This window comes from Brachyistius frenatus, unplaced genomic scaffold, assembly GCF_029030835.1.
Source record: "Brachyistius frenatus isolate BFR_SWC_R1_liver_20210118 unplaced genomic scaffold, ASM2903083v1 Contig_75, whole genome shotgun sequence".
Lineage (NCBI taxonomy): Eukaryota > Metazoa > Chordata > Actinopteri > Embiotocidae > Brachyistius > Brachyistius frenatus.
In genome coordinates, this window is record NW_027210674.1 from 547,564 (window position 1) to 564,700 (window position 17,137).

The 17,137-nt window shown below is 43.2% G+C and overlaps 1 protein-coding gene across 3 annotated transcripts in view; it reads right to left on the minus strand.

Moving 5' to 3' along the window:
- The window catches only part of lamb2l (laminin, beta 2-like), a 59,156-nt gene that overhangs the window by 29,347 nt on the left and 12,672 nt on the right, over positions 1-17,137 (minus strand). For all 3 annotated transcript variants that reach the window (XM_069708355.1, XM_069708354.1, XM_069708356.1), the window contains exons 2-3: positions 15,069-15,148; positions 5,290-5,459 (exon numbers count right to left, since the gene is read on the minus strand). In XM_069708355.1, coding sequence (XP_069564456.1) covers positions 5,290-5,459; positions 15,069-15,132 — 234 coding nt within the window. In that variant the 5' untranslated portion in view covers positions 15,133-15,148. The remainder of the gene's footprint in view (positions 1-5,289; positions 5,460-15,068; positions 15,149-17,137) is intronic.

A 17,137-nucleotide genomic window follows, 5' to 3' on the forward strand; every position in this document is an offset into this window, starting at 1 on the left:
ACGCTTCTTTGTCACACTACGACGGTGGCTTTACAGAAAAAAGAAGAAAAACAAATGCACAGCCCGCCTCCCTCAGTTTCCTTTATAACTCAGCTTCAACTAAAACTGATGTTAATATTTCACTCTTGCAATCACAGTGATGAATCAAATTCAAGCATATGTGGGAGCTTGCAATTTTTTTGAATTCCCACGTCAGCAGAAGCTGTGATAAAAGTTTTAACGGCATAAAGTAAACTTTTCAAACAAAACTGTCTTTATTAACACAAATAACTCAATCAGAAAGGTTCTGCTCCTGTTTTCATCACCAAATAAAACCTAATAAGACGAGCAGAAAAACAGGAAGTGACGGGGTTTGTGGGAAATGTGTTCTTCACATTAAAATGATGATTAAATGTTTGTGATCAGAGGAAGTGATTCCATATTACTGGATGTTAAATGAGTTTTCTCCACACGTCCAGTTGTCAGAGACGTCTCTTTGTTTGTTTCATCCAGCAGGCCTATGTGTTGAATGAACATGAATTAAACAGCATCTAAAGCTCTTATTTTGACAGCTGATGTAGTCCTTGTTTCTATATTCCAGTCACAGACGCTCTGTTCTGGAAACATACGCAGCTTTTAGGACCTTTTAGGACCTTTTAGGAACTTTTAGGAGCTTTTATCTCCACGGTTCTCTAAGTTTAATAAATAAATTAAAAAAAGATTATTATTATCACAGGAAGTGATTACATATTTATTCCTTCAGGTAGTGCTTAAAAGAAATAAAAATGGTCTTTTCTCGACTTGCAATTTTTTTAAATTCTTGCAATTTTACTGAAAAAAACTCACTTAAAATTCCACGAAATACATCGACATTTTTGAGAAAATCCCTAAGTGCCTGAGTGCAGCTCCGCTCTGGTTGGGTGGCACGAAAGCCACGAAACCCGATCTCACGAGAACAAAAACAGCAGCACCGCCGTCAAATCGATAGACGTCTGCAGACTTTTAAAGAGCTGACAGACAAACGTTCAGGGCCTCTAAAGCAGCTTCTGACAGACCGGTAAGGTTCGACAGCTCGTCACCGTATCCTGTGCTTTACTGTCGCAGAGGGCCTCCCACCAATCAGAGCGTGTCAATCACGGAAGTCGACAGCGGTGAATTTTCCCGCCCCGAGGCGATGGAAGCGCAGGTACGAACATGCAGACGCACGGAAATGCACGGATGCAGGAGGTGAATGTCAACATGAGAGACGAGTCGTGTAGGGGCAGACGGGAAAACAAGAGCTGCATACTGTAACGGCATTTTATCAGGTCCAACACAGATGTGGACAAAGGGGGCGGAGCATAAAGCCTGTGTGTAGAGCTGGATCTGTCACAAAAACATCTTTAAACTCAGCATTCATCTATGTTTTAGTTTATCTGCTCGTAAAACGTACAAAACAACATTTTATTTCAATTTAATTTGCCAACTAACAGCACTAATCATCTCATTAAATGTAACACAGTAAAGTCGTGATGGCATCACAGAGGAATTCAACCTGACTTCAGGACGAGGTGGAGATGAAGAGTGGAAATACAACAAGAGCTCTTTAATTTTAAGAGACTTGTAAAAAACCTCAGGGACATTTTACAGGAATTTTAGACAGAAACTGAAGGCTGTGTGTTTATTAGGAAGCAGCTCAGATGAATGTAAACTGTGACAGACAGACAAGAGTGAGAAACCTTGAGGTGTACGTTTAAGACCAGTTCCTGCTGTCTGTTTGAGAGGGCAGCACTGGTTTCACTGTACGGACAAGAGTTACACCGATACCACAGGAAACATCTGAAAAGGAGCCGATTGATATACGAGGGTGGATCAGTACGTTCAGAGACTGCAGCTCGTGTACGTCAGCAGAGATTGATGACCCTGATGAAGAACAGGTACAACTTTCATCACTCGATCATCATCACTTCCTGAGTTACACACGTTTTTCTGAGTGTAACAAAGTTAAACATGCACTTTAATTTATATTTTCAGTTTGTATTTGTAAGTTTAGTTTGTCATCCAAGATTAATTTGTATTTTTTTTAATTTTTTTTGAGCTGCTCATAACTCTTAATGCTTTTATTTTCTTATGCTTTTACTTCCTGTTTCCTGGGGGAAGGTTATTATGAAGTTGGAAAAGCATTCCTGTGTACCATCTTGGATTAAGCCTCAACTGAGACCCCGTTACATGAGCCGTGTTCTGGTGCGTCAGCGATGTTTTACACACCTGAAACTTTATCAGAGAGCCAACATGAAAGTTTGTGATAAATGTCTCGGGAACAGAGAGAAGTCTCAGGGAGCCGATCCAGTGAGGAGGAGCAGGAGGAGCTACGATGGTGTTGTGGGAGAGAAACGTGTGTTTTCAACGCGCTGTGAGCGGCGTGCATTTCCATATTGGAGAAGCCTGTTGCCATGGCACCACAGTTCAGGTGGTTCACAGTGAACGTTTTCCCCTCCGACGCCTCGGAAGGTCCCAGGACAACTCAGTGTTGACAGTCTGACTCTGGGGGACGAATTCACACTCCTGACATGACGCCTTCTTCGGTCTCAGACAGTGAATCTGCACCCATCTTGTGAAGCCTTTCAAAGGTCTCTGTTGATGATTTCCAGAGTTTGACACTAAATCTGACGTGCGTCCCCTGGTCACGATCACAGACGCACCAGAACACTGCACTCAGGAAGTGATAATGATCAAGGGACAAAGTCTTTACCCGTTACTCATCAGGGTTTTATCTTCCTGCTGCTCCGTGCACAAGCAGCACTCTCAGAACAATTCAACTTGTTTACATCCCATGTGAGCTGGATTAGATCAAATAAAGACTGGATTCAAACACCAGCCAAAAAATGGAAACCAAGTTTTTAAAAGTACAGCTCTCATGGGGAGAACTTCAGGCTGCCCTTTCGTTATTGGTCAGCGTTCATTGGCCGTCTATAATAATAAATAATGGAAACAACAGAAAGATGTTTGTCACACAGAGAGCGCTGGGAGACGATGACAGACATGCAGACGGAGAGAAGGTGTGATGAAGGTGTGGCTGACTTGTGTACCTACACCTACACGTATGAATGGGGGGAGAGGGGGGTTGGCCATGGAAACCAGACTGCAAACAAACAGACAGATGAACAAGTGAAGACAGAAGGAAGGAGTGAAGGATGAAGAGGGATGAGAGCAAACCGTCCCGTTACCCCGACAACATGCTGCTGGTTGTTGTGATGAGAGATGTGGGGAGAGATGAGGGGAGAGATGAGGGGAGAGATGAGGGGAGAGATGAGGGGAGAGATGAGGGGAGATGTGAGGAGAGATGAGGGGAGAGATGAGGGGAGATGAGGGGAGAAATGAGAGGAGAAATGAGGGGAGAGATGAGGGGAGAGATGAGGGGAGAAATGAGGGGAGAGATGAGGGGAGAAATGAGGGGAAAGATGAGGGGAGAAATGAGGGGAGAGATGAGGGGAGAAATGAGGGGAGAGATGAGGGGAGAAATGAGGGGAGAGATGAGGGGAGAAATGAGGGGAGAGATGAGAGGAAAGATGAGGGGAGAGATGTGGGGAGAAATGAGGGGAAAGATGAGGGGAGAAATGAGGGGAGAGATGAGGGGAGAAATGAGGGGAGAGATGAGGGGAGAAATGAGGGGAGAGATGAGAGGAAAGATGAGGGGAGAGATGAGGGGAGAAATGAGGGGAGAAATGAGGGGAGAAATGAGGGGAGAGATGAGGGGAGAGATGAGGGGAGAGATGAGGGGAGATGTGAGGAGAGATGAGGGGAGAGATGAGGGGAGATGAGGGGAGAAATGAGAGGAGAAATGAGGGGAGAGATGAGGGGAGAAATGAGGGGAGAGATGAGAGGAAAGATGAGGGGAGAGATGAGGGGAGAAATGAGGGGAAAGATGAGGGGAGAAATGAGGGGAGAGATGAGGGGAGAGATGAGGGGAGATGTGAGGGGAGAGATGAGGGGAGAGATGAGGGGAGAAATGAGGGGAGAGATGAGGGGAGAGATGAGGGGAGAGATGAGGGGAGAGATGAGGGGAGAAATGAGGGGAGAGATGAGGGGAGAAATGAGGGGAGAGATGAGAGGAAAGATGAGGGGAGAGATGAGGGGAGAAATGAGGGGAGAAATGAGGGGAGAAATGAGGGGAGAGATGAGGGGAGATGTGAGGAGAGATGAGGGGAGAGATGAGGGGAGATGAGGGGAGAAATGAGAGGAGAAATGAGGGGAGAGATGAGGGGAGAAATGAGGGGAGAGATGAGAGGAAAGATGAGGGGAGAGATGTGGGGAGAAATGAGGGGAAAGATGAGGGGAGAAATGAGGGGAGAGATGAGGGGAGAAATGAGGGGAGAGATGAGAGGAAAGATGAGGGGAGAGATGAGGGGAGAAATGAGGGGAAAGATGAGGGGAGAAATGAGGGGAGAGATGAGGGGAGAAATGAGGGGAGAGATGAGGGGAGAAATGAGGGGAAAGATGAGGGGAGAAATGAGGGGAGAGATGAGGGGAGAAATGAGGGGAGAGATGAGGGGAGAAATGAGAGGAGAAATGAGGGGAGAGATGAGGGGAGAAATGAGAGGAGAAATGAGGGGAGAGATGAGGGGAGAAATGAGGGGAGAGATGAGGGGAAAGATGAGGGGAGAGATGAGGGGAGAGATGTGAGGAGAGATGTGAGGAGATGAGGGGAGAGATGTGAGGAGAGATGTGAGGAGATGAGGGGAGAGATGTGAGGAGAGATGTGAGGAGAGATGTGAGGAGAGATGTGAGGAGAGATGAGGGGAGATGAGGGGAGAGATGTGAGGAGAGATGTGAGGAGAGATGTGAGGAGATGAGGGGAGAGATGTGAGGAGAGATGAGGGGAGAGATGTGAGGAGAGATGTGAGGAGATGAGGGGAGAGATGTGAGGAGAGATGAGGGGAGAGATGTGAGGAGATGAGGGGAGAGATGTGAGGAGAGATGTGAGGAGAGATGTGAGGAGAGATGTGAGGAGAGATGTGAGGAGAGATGAGGGGAGAGATGTGAGGAGAGATGAGGGGAGAGATGTGAGGAGAGATGTGAGGAGATGAGGGGAGAGATGTGAGGAGAGATGAGGGGAGAGATGTGAGGAGAGATGAGGGGAGAGATGTGAGGAGATGAGGGGAGAGTTTTCCACTAACACTGAGCAGAATGTGCTGCAGGATGTGATGACAGTAAGAAATCATGATCAGCCACCGTTGCTCCGTTGTTATGCTCCGAACATGAACTTTGATGCTTCCTTAAGTGAGTATTTAGCTCTGAGTGTTGGTGTTGTGTTGATGTGTGCGTCCCGACCTGCAGATGGCTGACGATACAGTACTGCTCCGGTCCGTCCAGGCCGCAGGTGGAGGTGGCGGTCAGGTTCACGGCTCGTCCAATCAGAAGGTTTCCTGTCGCCGGGTAACAGCTTCCCTCGGTGCAGCCGTGAGGGCTCGACGGGAGCTCCTGTCCGAACGCGGCGAGAGCTGGAAGTGGACGAGAGGATAATTCATCTACTCTTCATATTGTCAACTGGACGGGTGACCTCATTAATAACGTAGAAGTCTCTGATCTGAAGGAGCTGTTGAATTTAGAAATGTGTTACTTGTTTAAAACTAAAATTTCATAAGCATCAGATGTACTCTTGACATTACGAGCAGTACAAAGTCTTTGCTGGGAATTACATGATGTAATAATAATGATTGATATACGAATGATATAAACTCCGTCTGGCACTGTACCGGCTGTATGTGGTCGATTCCATTTCAGTTCATCACACATATGACACATGCTACTCATCCCGTGTTCCACGTCATATCGGAGTTACTGCAGCCGTCCAATCAGAAAACACTGTTTCCCAAAACTTTTCTCAGACGTGTGCTGCATTAAATTCAAAATAAGCATATATTTTTTTATAAAACAATAAAATGTCTCTGTTTCAACATCTGATATGATGTATTTGATCTATTTTCAATTAAATATGGGTTAATGTGATTTGCAAATCATTGCAACACGAGCAAAACTGAAACAAATGAAACAGTGTGTTTTAATATAAACTGGAATTGTTAGCTTGTAGAAGTAGAAACCAAATATCACCCTTGAGGCTGAGGAGCATTTCATTAGTGTGTGCATTAGTTGGTTGAGAGGAAAGTTAAATTAAAAAACCCTCACTACATTTTTTTATTTAATTAATTAAATTTTAATTAAATGAGCAAATCTGCTCTGCGTAAAACTGCTTTAACCTTTAGTGTATAAATGACACAGTGTCACACTATGTGATCTCACAATGCTGCTCCATTATTAAACCAGAGAAGTACATGAATTATAACGTCTTTATGTGTAATTTAGTTGCACTTAAGTTGCAGCTAACCTGAGAGCCTTTTATATTTAATGTGAGAGATTGACGCCCCCTGGTTTACATCTCAAGGAGTAGCTCTGTCTAAGTCAGCAGCTGATGGATGCTTGACCTATAAGTGAGTAGAAGTGATCCTTGCCGACTGCATGAAGAGTTTTTCCTTCACTTCAATAAGTGGCTGCACCCATCATAAAACAGTAGGTCAAATATGTTAGTAAATCTGCAGCCTCTGATTTAAGAAAGCTGGTTCCAGTGTGAAGGGCCGTTACACAAAACCACCTAGTGTGTGTTTTTTTTATTTTTATAAATCACTAGTGTCCTAGTCTTTTATCACAAATCACGACTTCCATGCCTGCCAGAAAAATGTAAGACTTCATAATCCTGAGTACACAGAGAGGTCGGGGGATGAGAGATGTAGAGAGAGATTTCTGAAGGTCGTACATCCTGTTGATCTGCAGAGAACAACAGAGCAGCAACGTGTCGAGGCACGATGGCAACGATGTGGACGGCTGGAGATGGAATCAGAAACATCCTCTGCTGTGTTTTAGGAAGATATAATTGCTGCTGAGCATTCACAGAGCGCTAACCTGTGTCCACCTGCTTATTCATGCAATTATCCAATCAGCAAATCACGCAGCAGCGGCGTGGTGAAGGAAGCCATGCCGGTCAGGAGTTTTTGCATGAAACGTGAATAGTGTTATGTTGGTGGGAGACGTGGAATCAGAGCTAAAAGAAAGTGTTGGAGGTCAAAAAGTGTTATTCTGAATAAATGTCAAAGTGACTCAGTGTCCAATCATGGCGAGACTGGAGGTTTTAAAGGGGTCTGTGGAAGATCGATCGGTTGGTCCAAAGCATGATCAGGAAGAAGATCGATAAACCCAACTTTGTTCACATCGGAGAGCTGTGTCACGGATACAGAATATGTAAATAAAGAACACAAAATTTCAGGAATGAAAAGTCCTGCCAGAGGATGAGTGGTGTCTCTAAATCACTTCTCAGGAGGGGAAACACAGAAAAAACACTTGGAGAGGGCTAAGAAACACAGTGAATGATTAAAAAAGAGCTTTTTACTTATGAATCTTTTAGAGATTTGTGTCAGGACAGAAGGGTGGATGTAAGATGATGGAACAGGAAGGAGAATCAGACCACAGTTATCCAATCATAGATTGGATATAAAACTGTTCGTAGCTTCCAGCTCTGAAAATGGTTCCAATGCAGATAAACTGCAACACCAGCGAGTGCCACTAGAGGTCGGCTCCAAAAAGCCTCCGGCTCCATAGACTCCCATTCAACTTCTCTCATCAAATCCAAAGTGAATAAAATGTGTCCATCAGTTATCTCGGTGTTGTTAGCTAAAGTCACTCCTTCTTCTTAGTTTTCTGGAGGTCCATCTGAAAATAATCCCTCATTCATTAGAAAAGAAGATTCAAGAAGACCTGTTTTTAGGTGCGTGTCTGTTTGATTGACAGGCCTGCGGTGCAGTCAGGTTACAGCTATCGGTGGGCGGGACGTAGTATCGTCAGGTTTCCGATCAGATCGGTCAGATCCACCTCTGGCTCCTCCCCCATCTCGTCCAAATATGGTCACTTCCTGCTCCAAATCGCTCCGAACTAGCAAAGATGGTGACGGACAGAATCTGAACTGGAGGATTCATAACGATCACAAACCAACGATGACATCACTGATGGTTGATGACATCACTGATGGCTGCTGCTTGTGTCAAACATGCTGGTGGGAATATTCAAATGTGCAGGTACACTTAGAGAAGTAGACCTCCATCCTTCAGAGACATGCTCCACCCTTTTTGTTTGCATCTTTGTGGAGAAGGATTCATACTGCAGCTGGACGATAAGCGTAAACACACACCAGAGAGAGTTAAAGAACTACTAGAAGATCTACAACTTCCACAAACTGCCCACAGTCGCATGACCTGACCACTGACACCAGGATGTAAAACTGCAAAGAATTAGATGTAAAGTAGTTGTAAAAAAGGACAAAAGATCTTTTTTAGTTTAGAAATGACTGCAGCTTCATTCTCCACACACACACACACACACACACACACACACACACACACACACACACACACACACACACACACACACACACACACACACACACACACACACACACACACACACACACCTGTCTTGGCACCAGTTCAACTAAAATATTTACCAGAAGATTTTCTGAATTCCTGTGAAACATTATCGCTGCTCACAGCTCAGATATACCTGTCAGGGAGTGACAGCACATAAACACCGTCCGCCTGTAACGTTATCCACTGTAGGCTAATGAACTACAAATGTAACGCGGGCCGACGGTCAAAGGAGACGTGCATAGTGTGCATGTGCAGGTGAACCTATGGACTGTAGATGAAGATCCAACACACCCTGAACAAACATCAAACACAATGCTGAGCAACCATAAAACTGAAGTGAGACTGAAGTTCCTTCATGAGCACATTTTAACACCCCTATACATGTTGGATATGTTGAAGCTGAAAATGATACCGAGCAGCCCCTCCTGTTCAAACAATACGGAAACACAGAAACTGTAACTGGGTTTGACGTGACCTCACTGCACAGGTATGACTTTACACAACAGGTTCATTCACTGGTCAAATAACCTGCCCCAGGTGAGGCTCCATCAAACACCGGACATGAAAACTACCGTGTTTGTACTTTATCTGCAGTGTAACATGAAACGAGGAACTAATTCAAGACAAGTTCTTCTGAAGATGCAGCTCAAAGACAGCAGCTTTGATTCAACAGTGTCCCTGATGTGTAAGAATAATATTAATAATATTATAGAGCCTTTGTTGATTTTATCGATCCATTTTTATTTCTTTTATACGATAACTGTTTTTATTTGTTTTATGTTTGTTTTATACATTCATTGTTTTAGATTTGAAGACTTGTTTGAATTCACAGGTTGTTTTATTTGGTTTTAATTGTTTATTTTATGTTAAGCACTTTATATCTCAAGTTTAGAAACGTGCTACACAAATAAAGCTTATTGTTATTATTATTATTATTATTATTAATAATAATAATAATAAATAGACCGTAATAATGTGTCGAAGCAATTTTTGTTTCTAAAATATGCCAATTTTAAGGAGAACATTTTGCATTCTAAATCTTTATGACAATTCACCAAAATAAAAGAAGCAGAAAGCGACTGTTAATGATCTGATTTGAATTCGCTGTTTTTTTATTCATTTCCTTGTTGACTGTTCTCAGACAATATTTCATTTCTGCTCTTATTATATTGCACAAGGTTTTGTATCACCGCACTGTTTACGTGGTTCAGCGCTGACAGACTGAGGTAACGTTCAGGTGTGTTGTGACACCGTCTCCCGCCACGCTGTCTCGGCACGTAACCCTCAGCACTCATAATTAAGCCTCAGCTTCAATTGATGACCGAGTTTGAGTTTTGAAATCGACCACACATGCGAGGAATGCTGCTGAACGCAGGCTGCGCGATCTAATGGCTTTCTGTCAGACCGCGTTCAGACACAGAAGAACAGTGTTTGTGCTGGTAATTACAGGGCGAAGCCGTCATCCACGCTCACACTCACATGGAAAACGGCCTCATTTTTTCTGAAGATGCTCCTGACATGTGAGATGTGACGGCTGTGTTCGTTCTCCTCTCTGTGTGGGCTGCAGGGAACAGATCTTTTACTTGGTTTTCACCTGTCCTGACGCGCATGGAGAACGCGAGCGTGCATCATGTTTCTTCTGTTGGCCAAACTACACGGACAGGAACACTTTCAGGAGTTTGTTTCTTACTGGATTTGTAAATGCATCTGTACCTACAGTACAGAGCAATTAGAGTGGGCTAGTTCATTTTATTGCAAAAATGACAAGACACAACACAAAGACTGTAAATAAAAGTGTTCGTAGCTTCCAGGTCTGAACAATGAGGCCGATTAAGAAGTGCCTGAAGCTGCAATACCAGCGAGTGCCACTAGAGGTCGTCTCTAAAAAGCCTCCGGCTCCATAGACTCCCATTCAACTTCTCTCATCAAATCCAAAGTGAATAAAATGTGTCCATCAGTTATCTCGGTGTTGTTAGCTAAAGTCACTCCTTCTTCTTAGTTTTCTGGAGGTCCATCTGAAAATAATCCCTCATTCATTAGAAAAGAAGATTCAAGAAGACCTGTTTTTGGGGGCGTGTCTGTTTGATTGACAGGCCTGTGGTGCAGTCAGGTTACAGCTATCGGTGGGCGGGACGTAGTATCGTCAGGTCAATATCTGGTAAAATGGTGAACCTGGGGGGGGGGGGGGGGGGGGGAGAGAGAGAGAGAGAGAGAGAGAGAGAGAGAGAGAGAGAGAGAGAGAGAGAGAGAGAGAGAGGGGGGGGGGGGGGGGGGGGGGGGGGGGGAGAGAGAGAGAGAGAGAGAGAGAGAGAGAGAGAGAGAGAGAGGTGGGAATCTTTGATAAAAAAAAAAAAAACTCAAAAAGAGCTTCAGTGAATGTCCAAAACAAAGCCAGGCTGTGGAACCATTTGCACAGATGTTGTCTGACACCAGCTGGTTTTGTTAGGGAGTGATTACAGTGTAGGACGTGGCAATGAAACACACGCACACACACACACACACACACACACACACACAGGAAGAGCCGCAGGTAAACACAGCCTGAGGCATCTCCCTCTTTATACACTGTTATGGCAGGAATGCAAGGACAGAAAGGAAAATGATATTCATTAAGAAAAACCTCCAGGTGTGAGGAGAGTGGACCAAAATGATGTCAGCACACACTTCCTCTGTGAAGGCAGCTGTGTGGTTCAACAACACACACACACACACACACACACACACACACACACACACACACACACACACACACACACACACACACACACACACACACACACACACACACACACACACACACACACACACACACACAGGCTACCGATGCTGAATGAGAAACAACATTTCTGTTGGAAGAGTAGCAGCAGTCCACTGGAAGGTGTTTTCACATACTAGTTCTTCCGCTGAGTTTCTTTCAGGAGGACAGAAGGACCTCAATCGAAGGGAAACACTGGATTTTATTCGTTAAATCTTAAATTAAAACACTTTATGTGACACTTTTCAAACCAGATTGGCATTACTAATTCCTACTACAAATCTAGGAGTTTTGTAGAACGCAAAAAACATGAAGAAATGGATACAGAAAAAAATCAGTACGTGCTGTTGAATTTAAGCTGTCGTGATACAAAATGTGTGCTGACTATCAATTTGTTAACCTTCAAATGAAAGAAGATTATCCAGCTGGTTTGGGTGGAGCTCAGCTGTGTGAATAAATGTTACTAAACGTGAGCAGCTCTTGGACACTTTTTTTTTTAGGATACTTTCAACTGAAGTAATTGATTTCAACTACATTTCTTTACACTACAACTCTCACTTGTTGGTTTAAATTGGAGTAAATGTCCAAAAAAGCTCATCGTTGTCCATCTGTTGTAAAGTTTATGTTGCATGTTGAAACGTGAAACGTGAGAAGCAGCACAGTGAACAGGTTGGAGAGCGTTGACAGTCTTTTTTTAAATGTAATAAATACAGTTTAACTCACCTTCAACTGACCAAACTGCAGAAACAGGACTGATTAAAGCTAAAGTTTAAAATTTAGTGTTATGTATAATTTCCACATCACCAGTGATAAAGTCATGTCGTACTCATGTTAAACTACCATCAACAAACACTTCCTGATGGTTTTTGGTTGTGAGACCTTCCAGAGGAAATTTTGAGGTTTATTCATGATGGCATAAAATCTTTGGAAGAAACAGGCCCAGGTGTTTTTGGATTTGCTGTACAAATATACACTATTGACCTTCTGCCATTGTTCCGATTGACTTGTAGCTGAATAGAGATATGACCATACGTCGGGGCGTCGGGGTTTGGAAATAATAAGCACACATTAATAACAACTTCTCTATCTACCGCTGACAACATGAAATATAAATGATAAAAACTATTAGAAAGAAAAATTCTCGCTCCGCCACATTCAAAGCAGTTCAATAGAAAAGAGAAGTATAATGTCATCTGAACTCCATGTAGCTCAACACGCAGTCCTCTCCTGGGAATTCTCAGTTTATATGTTTTTACCCACAAATATAATTTTTGATCTCAAAACTGTCTTTTGTTTGCATTAAAAAGACATAAAACTAACTTCATAGGAAAAAGACTGTGATGTGTTATATGGTAATTTGTGCAGAAGTCAGATTACATCACACTAAAAGATATTTAAGGAAATCCTCAACCGGTCGAGATAACTTTGATTTATTGATTCTTTAATTGATCCATTCATTCATTCATTAACCAACATGTACTGCAGAACTAAAGCCAACTCAAGCTCACTATTATTGAAACTGACAGCGTCCAACATACACATATAAATGCAGTTAATGATCAACACAGGACCTGACCTACATACCTGTGAGCAGGTGAGTTAGGAAGGGAACGTATACAGTGGTGCTTAAAAGGTCTAATCAGCTGCTCATCATGGAGCTTCACATAATCACAGATAAGATTGGATCATTTTCCTCCGTAAAATATTTGTTTAATTGGGTTCTCTTTATCGACTTTTAGGACATGTATGAAAATCTGATGATGTTTTAAGTCATATTTATGCATAAATGTAGAAAATTCTTAACTTTTAACCACCGCTGTAACGCATGTAATCCCTCTGAGTCGTGACGAGGTGGAGTGGCTGAAATAAAAACGACATTTTCTTTTTAACTTCGATAAAATCCCGAACCTCAACCTGAGTGACATAATCCTCCGCTGTTCGCTCTGTGTGTGTGTGTGTGTGTGTGTGTGTGTGTGTGTGTGTGTGTGTGTGTGTGTGTGTGTGTGTGTGTGTGTGTGTGTGTGTGTGTGTGTGTGTGTGTGTGTGTGTGTGTGTGTGTGTGTGTACCCTGCCCCGGCACTCTTCTGGTTGTCGGTGCATTACTACTACTAGCAACAGCTAGACACTGCGAGTGCCTGGTGATCACCGCAAGGACCGCCAGTCCCCCGTCCGTCTCGTTCTCGTTCCTCCTGTTCCTGTTCCTGCTGCAGAGCTCCCTATCGGAGTGATCAGTCGGTTGAGTTGCCCTCCCGACTCGGAGAATAGAGACTGTTTTTCCAGCGGTCCTGTCCGCTGTTCTGCTGGCTGCGTCTCCCCGGATCAGTCGGTTGAGTTGCCCTCCCGACTTGGAAGGAAATAGACACTGTAGGTGCCACCGTTTGTTTGTTTGTTTGTTTGTTGGAATAAAGACTGTATTTTGAACTGATACCCGAGTCTGTGAGCCTGCATTTGGGTCCTGTTATACTCCACCTCATAACAAATAGAAGTGGATTCTGTGAAATGGAAACAGATGCTAAAAAACCCTCTTGTCTTTACTTCATGCTTAAAGGCACAAATGCTCTTCATGGTGTTTCACTCAAAGCCTGCACCATTCACACGGAGTCTGAAAGCCAGTCAATATTTTATATTGATTAAAACATGCACACTGCTGCAATGTCGCCCAACGAGTGATGCTAAATTGTGGCGCTGTTATAAGTATACAATAAGAGTTGTTATGAGCCACCGCCTCATTTAAAGTGGACTAAAAATGAACTTGAAGAAACATTCAGTTTCTGTTCCTCACAGTCACGACAAACACCTGCAGCTCAACCCTGAGATCAGTCTGCATTAAAAGTCTAATGTCTATGTAGATGCAGAATATGAATCTGGGAAACGCAAAAAAAAGGACGACACACTGAAGGATGAGAAAACCTCAGTGTTAATGAACAGGTTTCACATGCTGACCTGCTGCTGCTCATTGAGGAGGTCACATGATCACAAAAGAATCTGTCCTGTTGCTAGCTGGAGCTGCTGAGATCAGAAGGATGTCACATGATGATGAATATGAAAGGGAGAAAATGTAACTTGTGATGTCATCATTGGTTTGTGAACGTTATGAATCCTCCAGTTCAGATTCTGTCCGTCACCATCTTGTTAGTTCGGAATGGTTTGGAGCAGGAAGTGACCATATTTGGACGAGCTGGGGGAGGAGCCAGAGGTGGATCTGACCGATCTGATTGGAAACCTGATGATACTACGTCCCGCCCACCGATAGCTGTAACCTGACTGCACCACAGGCCTGTCAATCAAACAGACACGCCCCCAAAAACAGGTCTTCTTGAATCTTCTTTTCTGATGAATGAGGGATTATTTTCAGATGGACCTCCAGAAAACTAAGAAGAAGGAGTGACTTTAGCTAACAACACCGAGATAACTGATGGACACATTTTATTCACTTTGGATTTGATGAGAGAAGTTGAATGGGAGTCTATGGAGCCGGAGGCTTTTTGGAGCCGACCTCTAGTGGCACTCGCTGGTATTGCAGCTGAAGACACTTCTGGATCAGCCTCATTTTTCAGAACTGGAAACTACGAACGCTTTTATAAACAGTCTGTGTTTAACTGCTTGAGGGGACTTTACTTTGACTTTAATAAACAAAACTGAAGTAAATATAAATTAAATTCGTTATTTAAAACGATGGATTTCTTGAAAGTTCAATTATTTAGCAGATTAGTTTTAATACCCCTGATTTAAAATTTCTGCTAAAACTGCACATTTGTTATCATGAGATGTTGTGCTCGGTCTGCTTTGCTTTTCCACCACAAATCGAGGTGCACTGATTTTGTTCCATTACGACTGAACCCAAGAACAGACACAGCTTATAGAGATCAATGATTTCTACTCACCCAGCATGAGGAGGCTCAGATGTGTAGTCATGATGGGCATCAAGACGCCCGGACGCACCGACATCAGGCTGCCTGGGTGTCTGTAACACACACAAATAATCTCAGAGTGCGACAAAGAAATCCATAAAACATCTCAAGAGGCCTCGTCGAGTGAAATACCCCTATATAACCGCCAGAAGAAGAAAAGAGGCGGAGTTTATGTCACACCACAGGTATTGTTTGTTTTACTGCTTCTCAGGACACAGAAAATGTCCCACAAACCTTGAAGTGATTCTGTCCATTAACCAGTGAACTTTAGATGGTAAAGGTCTGAAAGACGGTCTGGTTTGGCTGCAGTCAAATTATTTGAAGAGTTGTAGAAATGTTACAACTTCACACAAAGTAGCTTTAAAAAAATTACAAAAACTGCAAAATGTTGCTTCTGTCTAGCAAAAAGAAACGTTTTCTTATTGTGTTGAGAAAACATCTTTTCTGGTTCCACAAACAGAGATCTGCTTACTGAATAGGACAGGCCACAGTGTGTGTGTGTGTGTGTGTGTGTGTGTGTGTGTGTGTGTGTGTGTGTGTGTGTGTGTGTGTGTGTGTGTGTGTGTGTGTGTGTGTGTGTGTGTGTGTGTGTGTGTGTGTGTGTGTGTGTGTGTGTGTAAGAACACACACACTGACCAAATATGAGCTGAAATAAAAAGGTGGTTCCAGGAGAAGCAGAGGAACTGAACAGACCGACTCTCCCTCAGGAAGTGTGTCAGAGTCGGGACTTCTTTTAAAGCCTAAATAAACCTCTTTGAGTTGGAGGGACGACGGCTTTGTCGCCGTACAAATGACAAATTTAAAGGTCTTCGATTTTAAAGAATTTCTTAAATAGCTTAACCTTCCTCTCTAATCCAGGTCTGCATCTTAAAGCAGGTCTCTGCTGGGAGGCGTTTTCACACTCAGCGTGGCGATAAAGAGGACACACACTCTCGCTGTCAAACGCACGACCACCGAGGGGGCGACCACACAGCACCGACCCACTCACCTCACTGGATTTACACATGTATGAGGTCGCTCGCTGTAGCCGCAACAATGACAGGTTAGCTTTTATTATATTCGTATGCAAATACAACACAGCAGCTTCAAGTCAACTCGTGTCCTAATAAACTGCAGATGTAATATTACCTGTTTGATAGTGCATCACAAGTATATGAATGTGTTTATTTCTCCTGCTTTTATGCTACAAACAAATCATTTAAACATTTTTTTAGTTTAAAACAAGTGGAGGGGTTACAATTAAACAGATGTTAAGGAGAATATTATAGCTGCGCAATTTGTTTTATATTAGACTATTGTGCGATCAAAGTGAGACATAAATAGGCTGACTGTCTTTTTATGTTTGTGTTGTTTAGTTTGCTTGTTGCTATTCAAACACAGACTAATTAATCAAGTTAACCTGAAGGTAAATTTGCTTTTATATTTCCAACTCATTATGTTATGTTGTTCATCTGTAACTGCTGTCAGATTTTTTTAAAGATCTATATTTTCTAGAGAGTGAAGTACAGAGAGGACACACAAGTGAAGAAAAAAAGGCAGAATGCCAAAATGTGGAGACAGAAACGAAGGTGCAGCTGATTTAAAGAGACACAGAGATAAAAGATTTAAAGAAAAGATAAATAAAGGAAAACAGTAAAAGAAATTCAGAAGCTTTTCAGTCACGTTTCAGTTGAGATCTGCTGAAAAACCCCAAACTGAAACTGAAACAAAGACCATCTGGATCGACGTGGAGGGTCATCTGTCCATCCATCATGGCCCTCGTGGGCTCACCACAGAGTGGTTGACATAAGTTAGGGGGGTTTACAAACTCTTTTTTGTTTTACCACCGTAGCTGTGGTGCAGAGAGTTAGGGATCTGCAGACAATCGCGGAGAGGTAAAGAGCTCGAGAGGCGACTGGCTCACGATTTCAACAAGAACATCACAATAAAACCACCTTCCTATGTTACACTGGCTGCTCGCAGCCACCGAGATGATCACGAACACGTCTCAATGAACTGTGTGAGAAGCAAACGAGCCATAAGGAGCTGGAAAACCACATGTT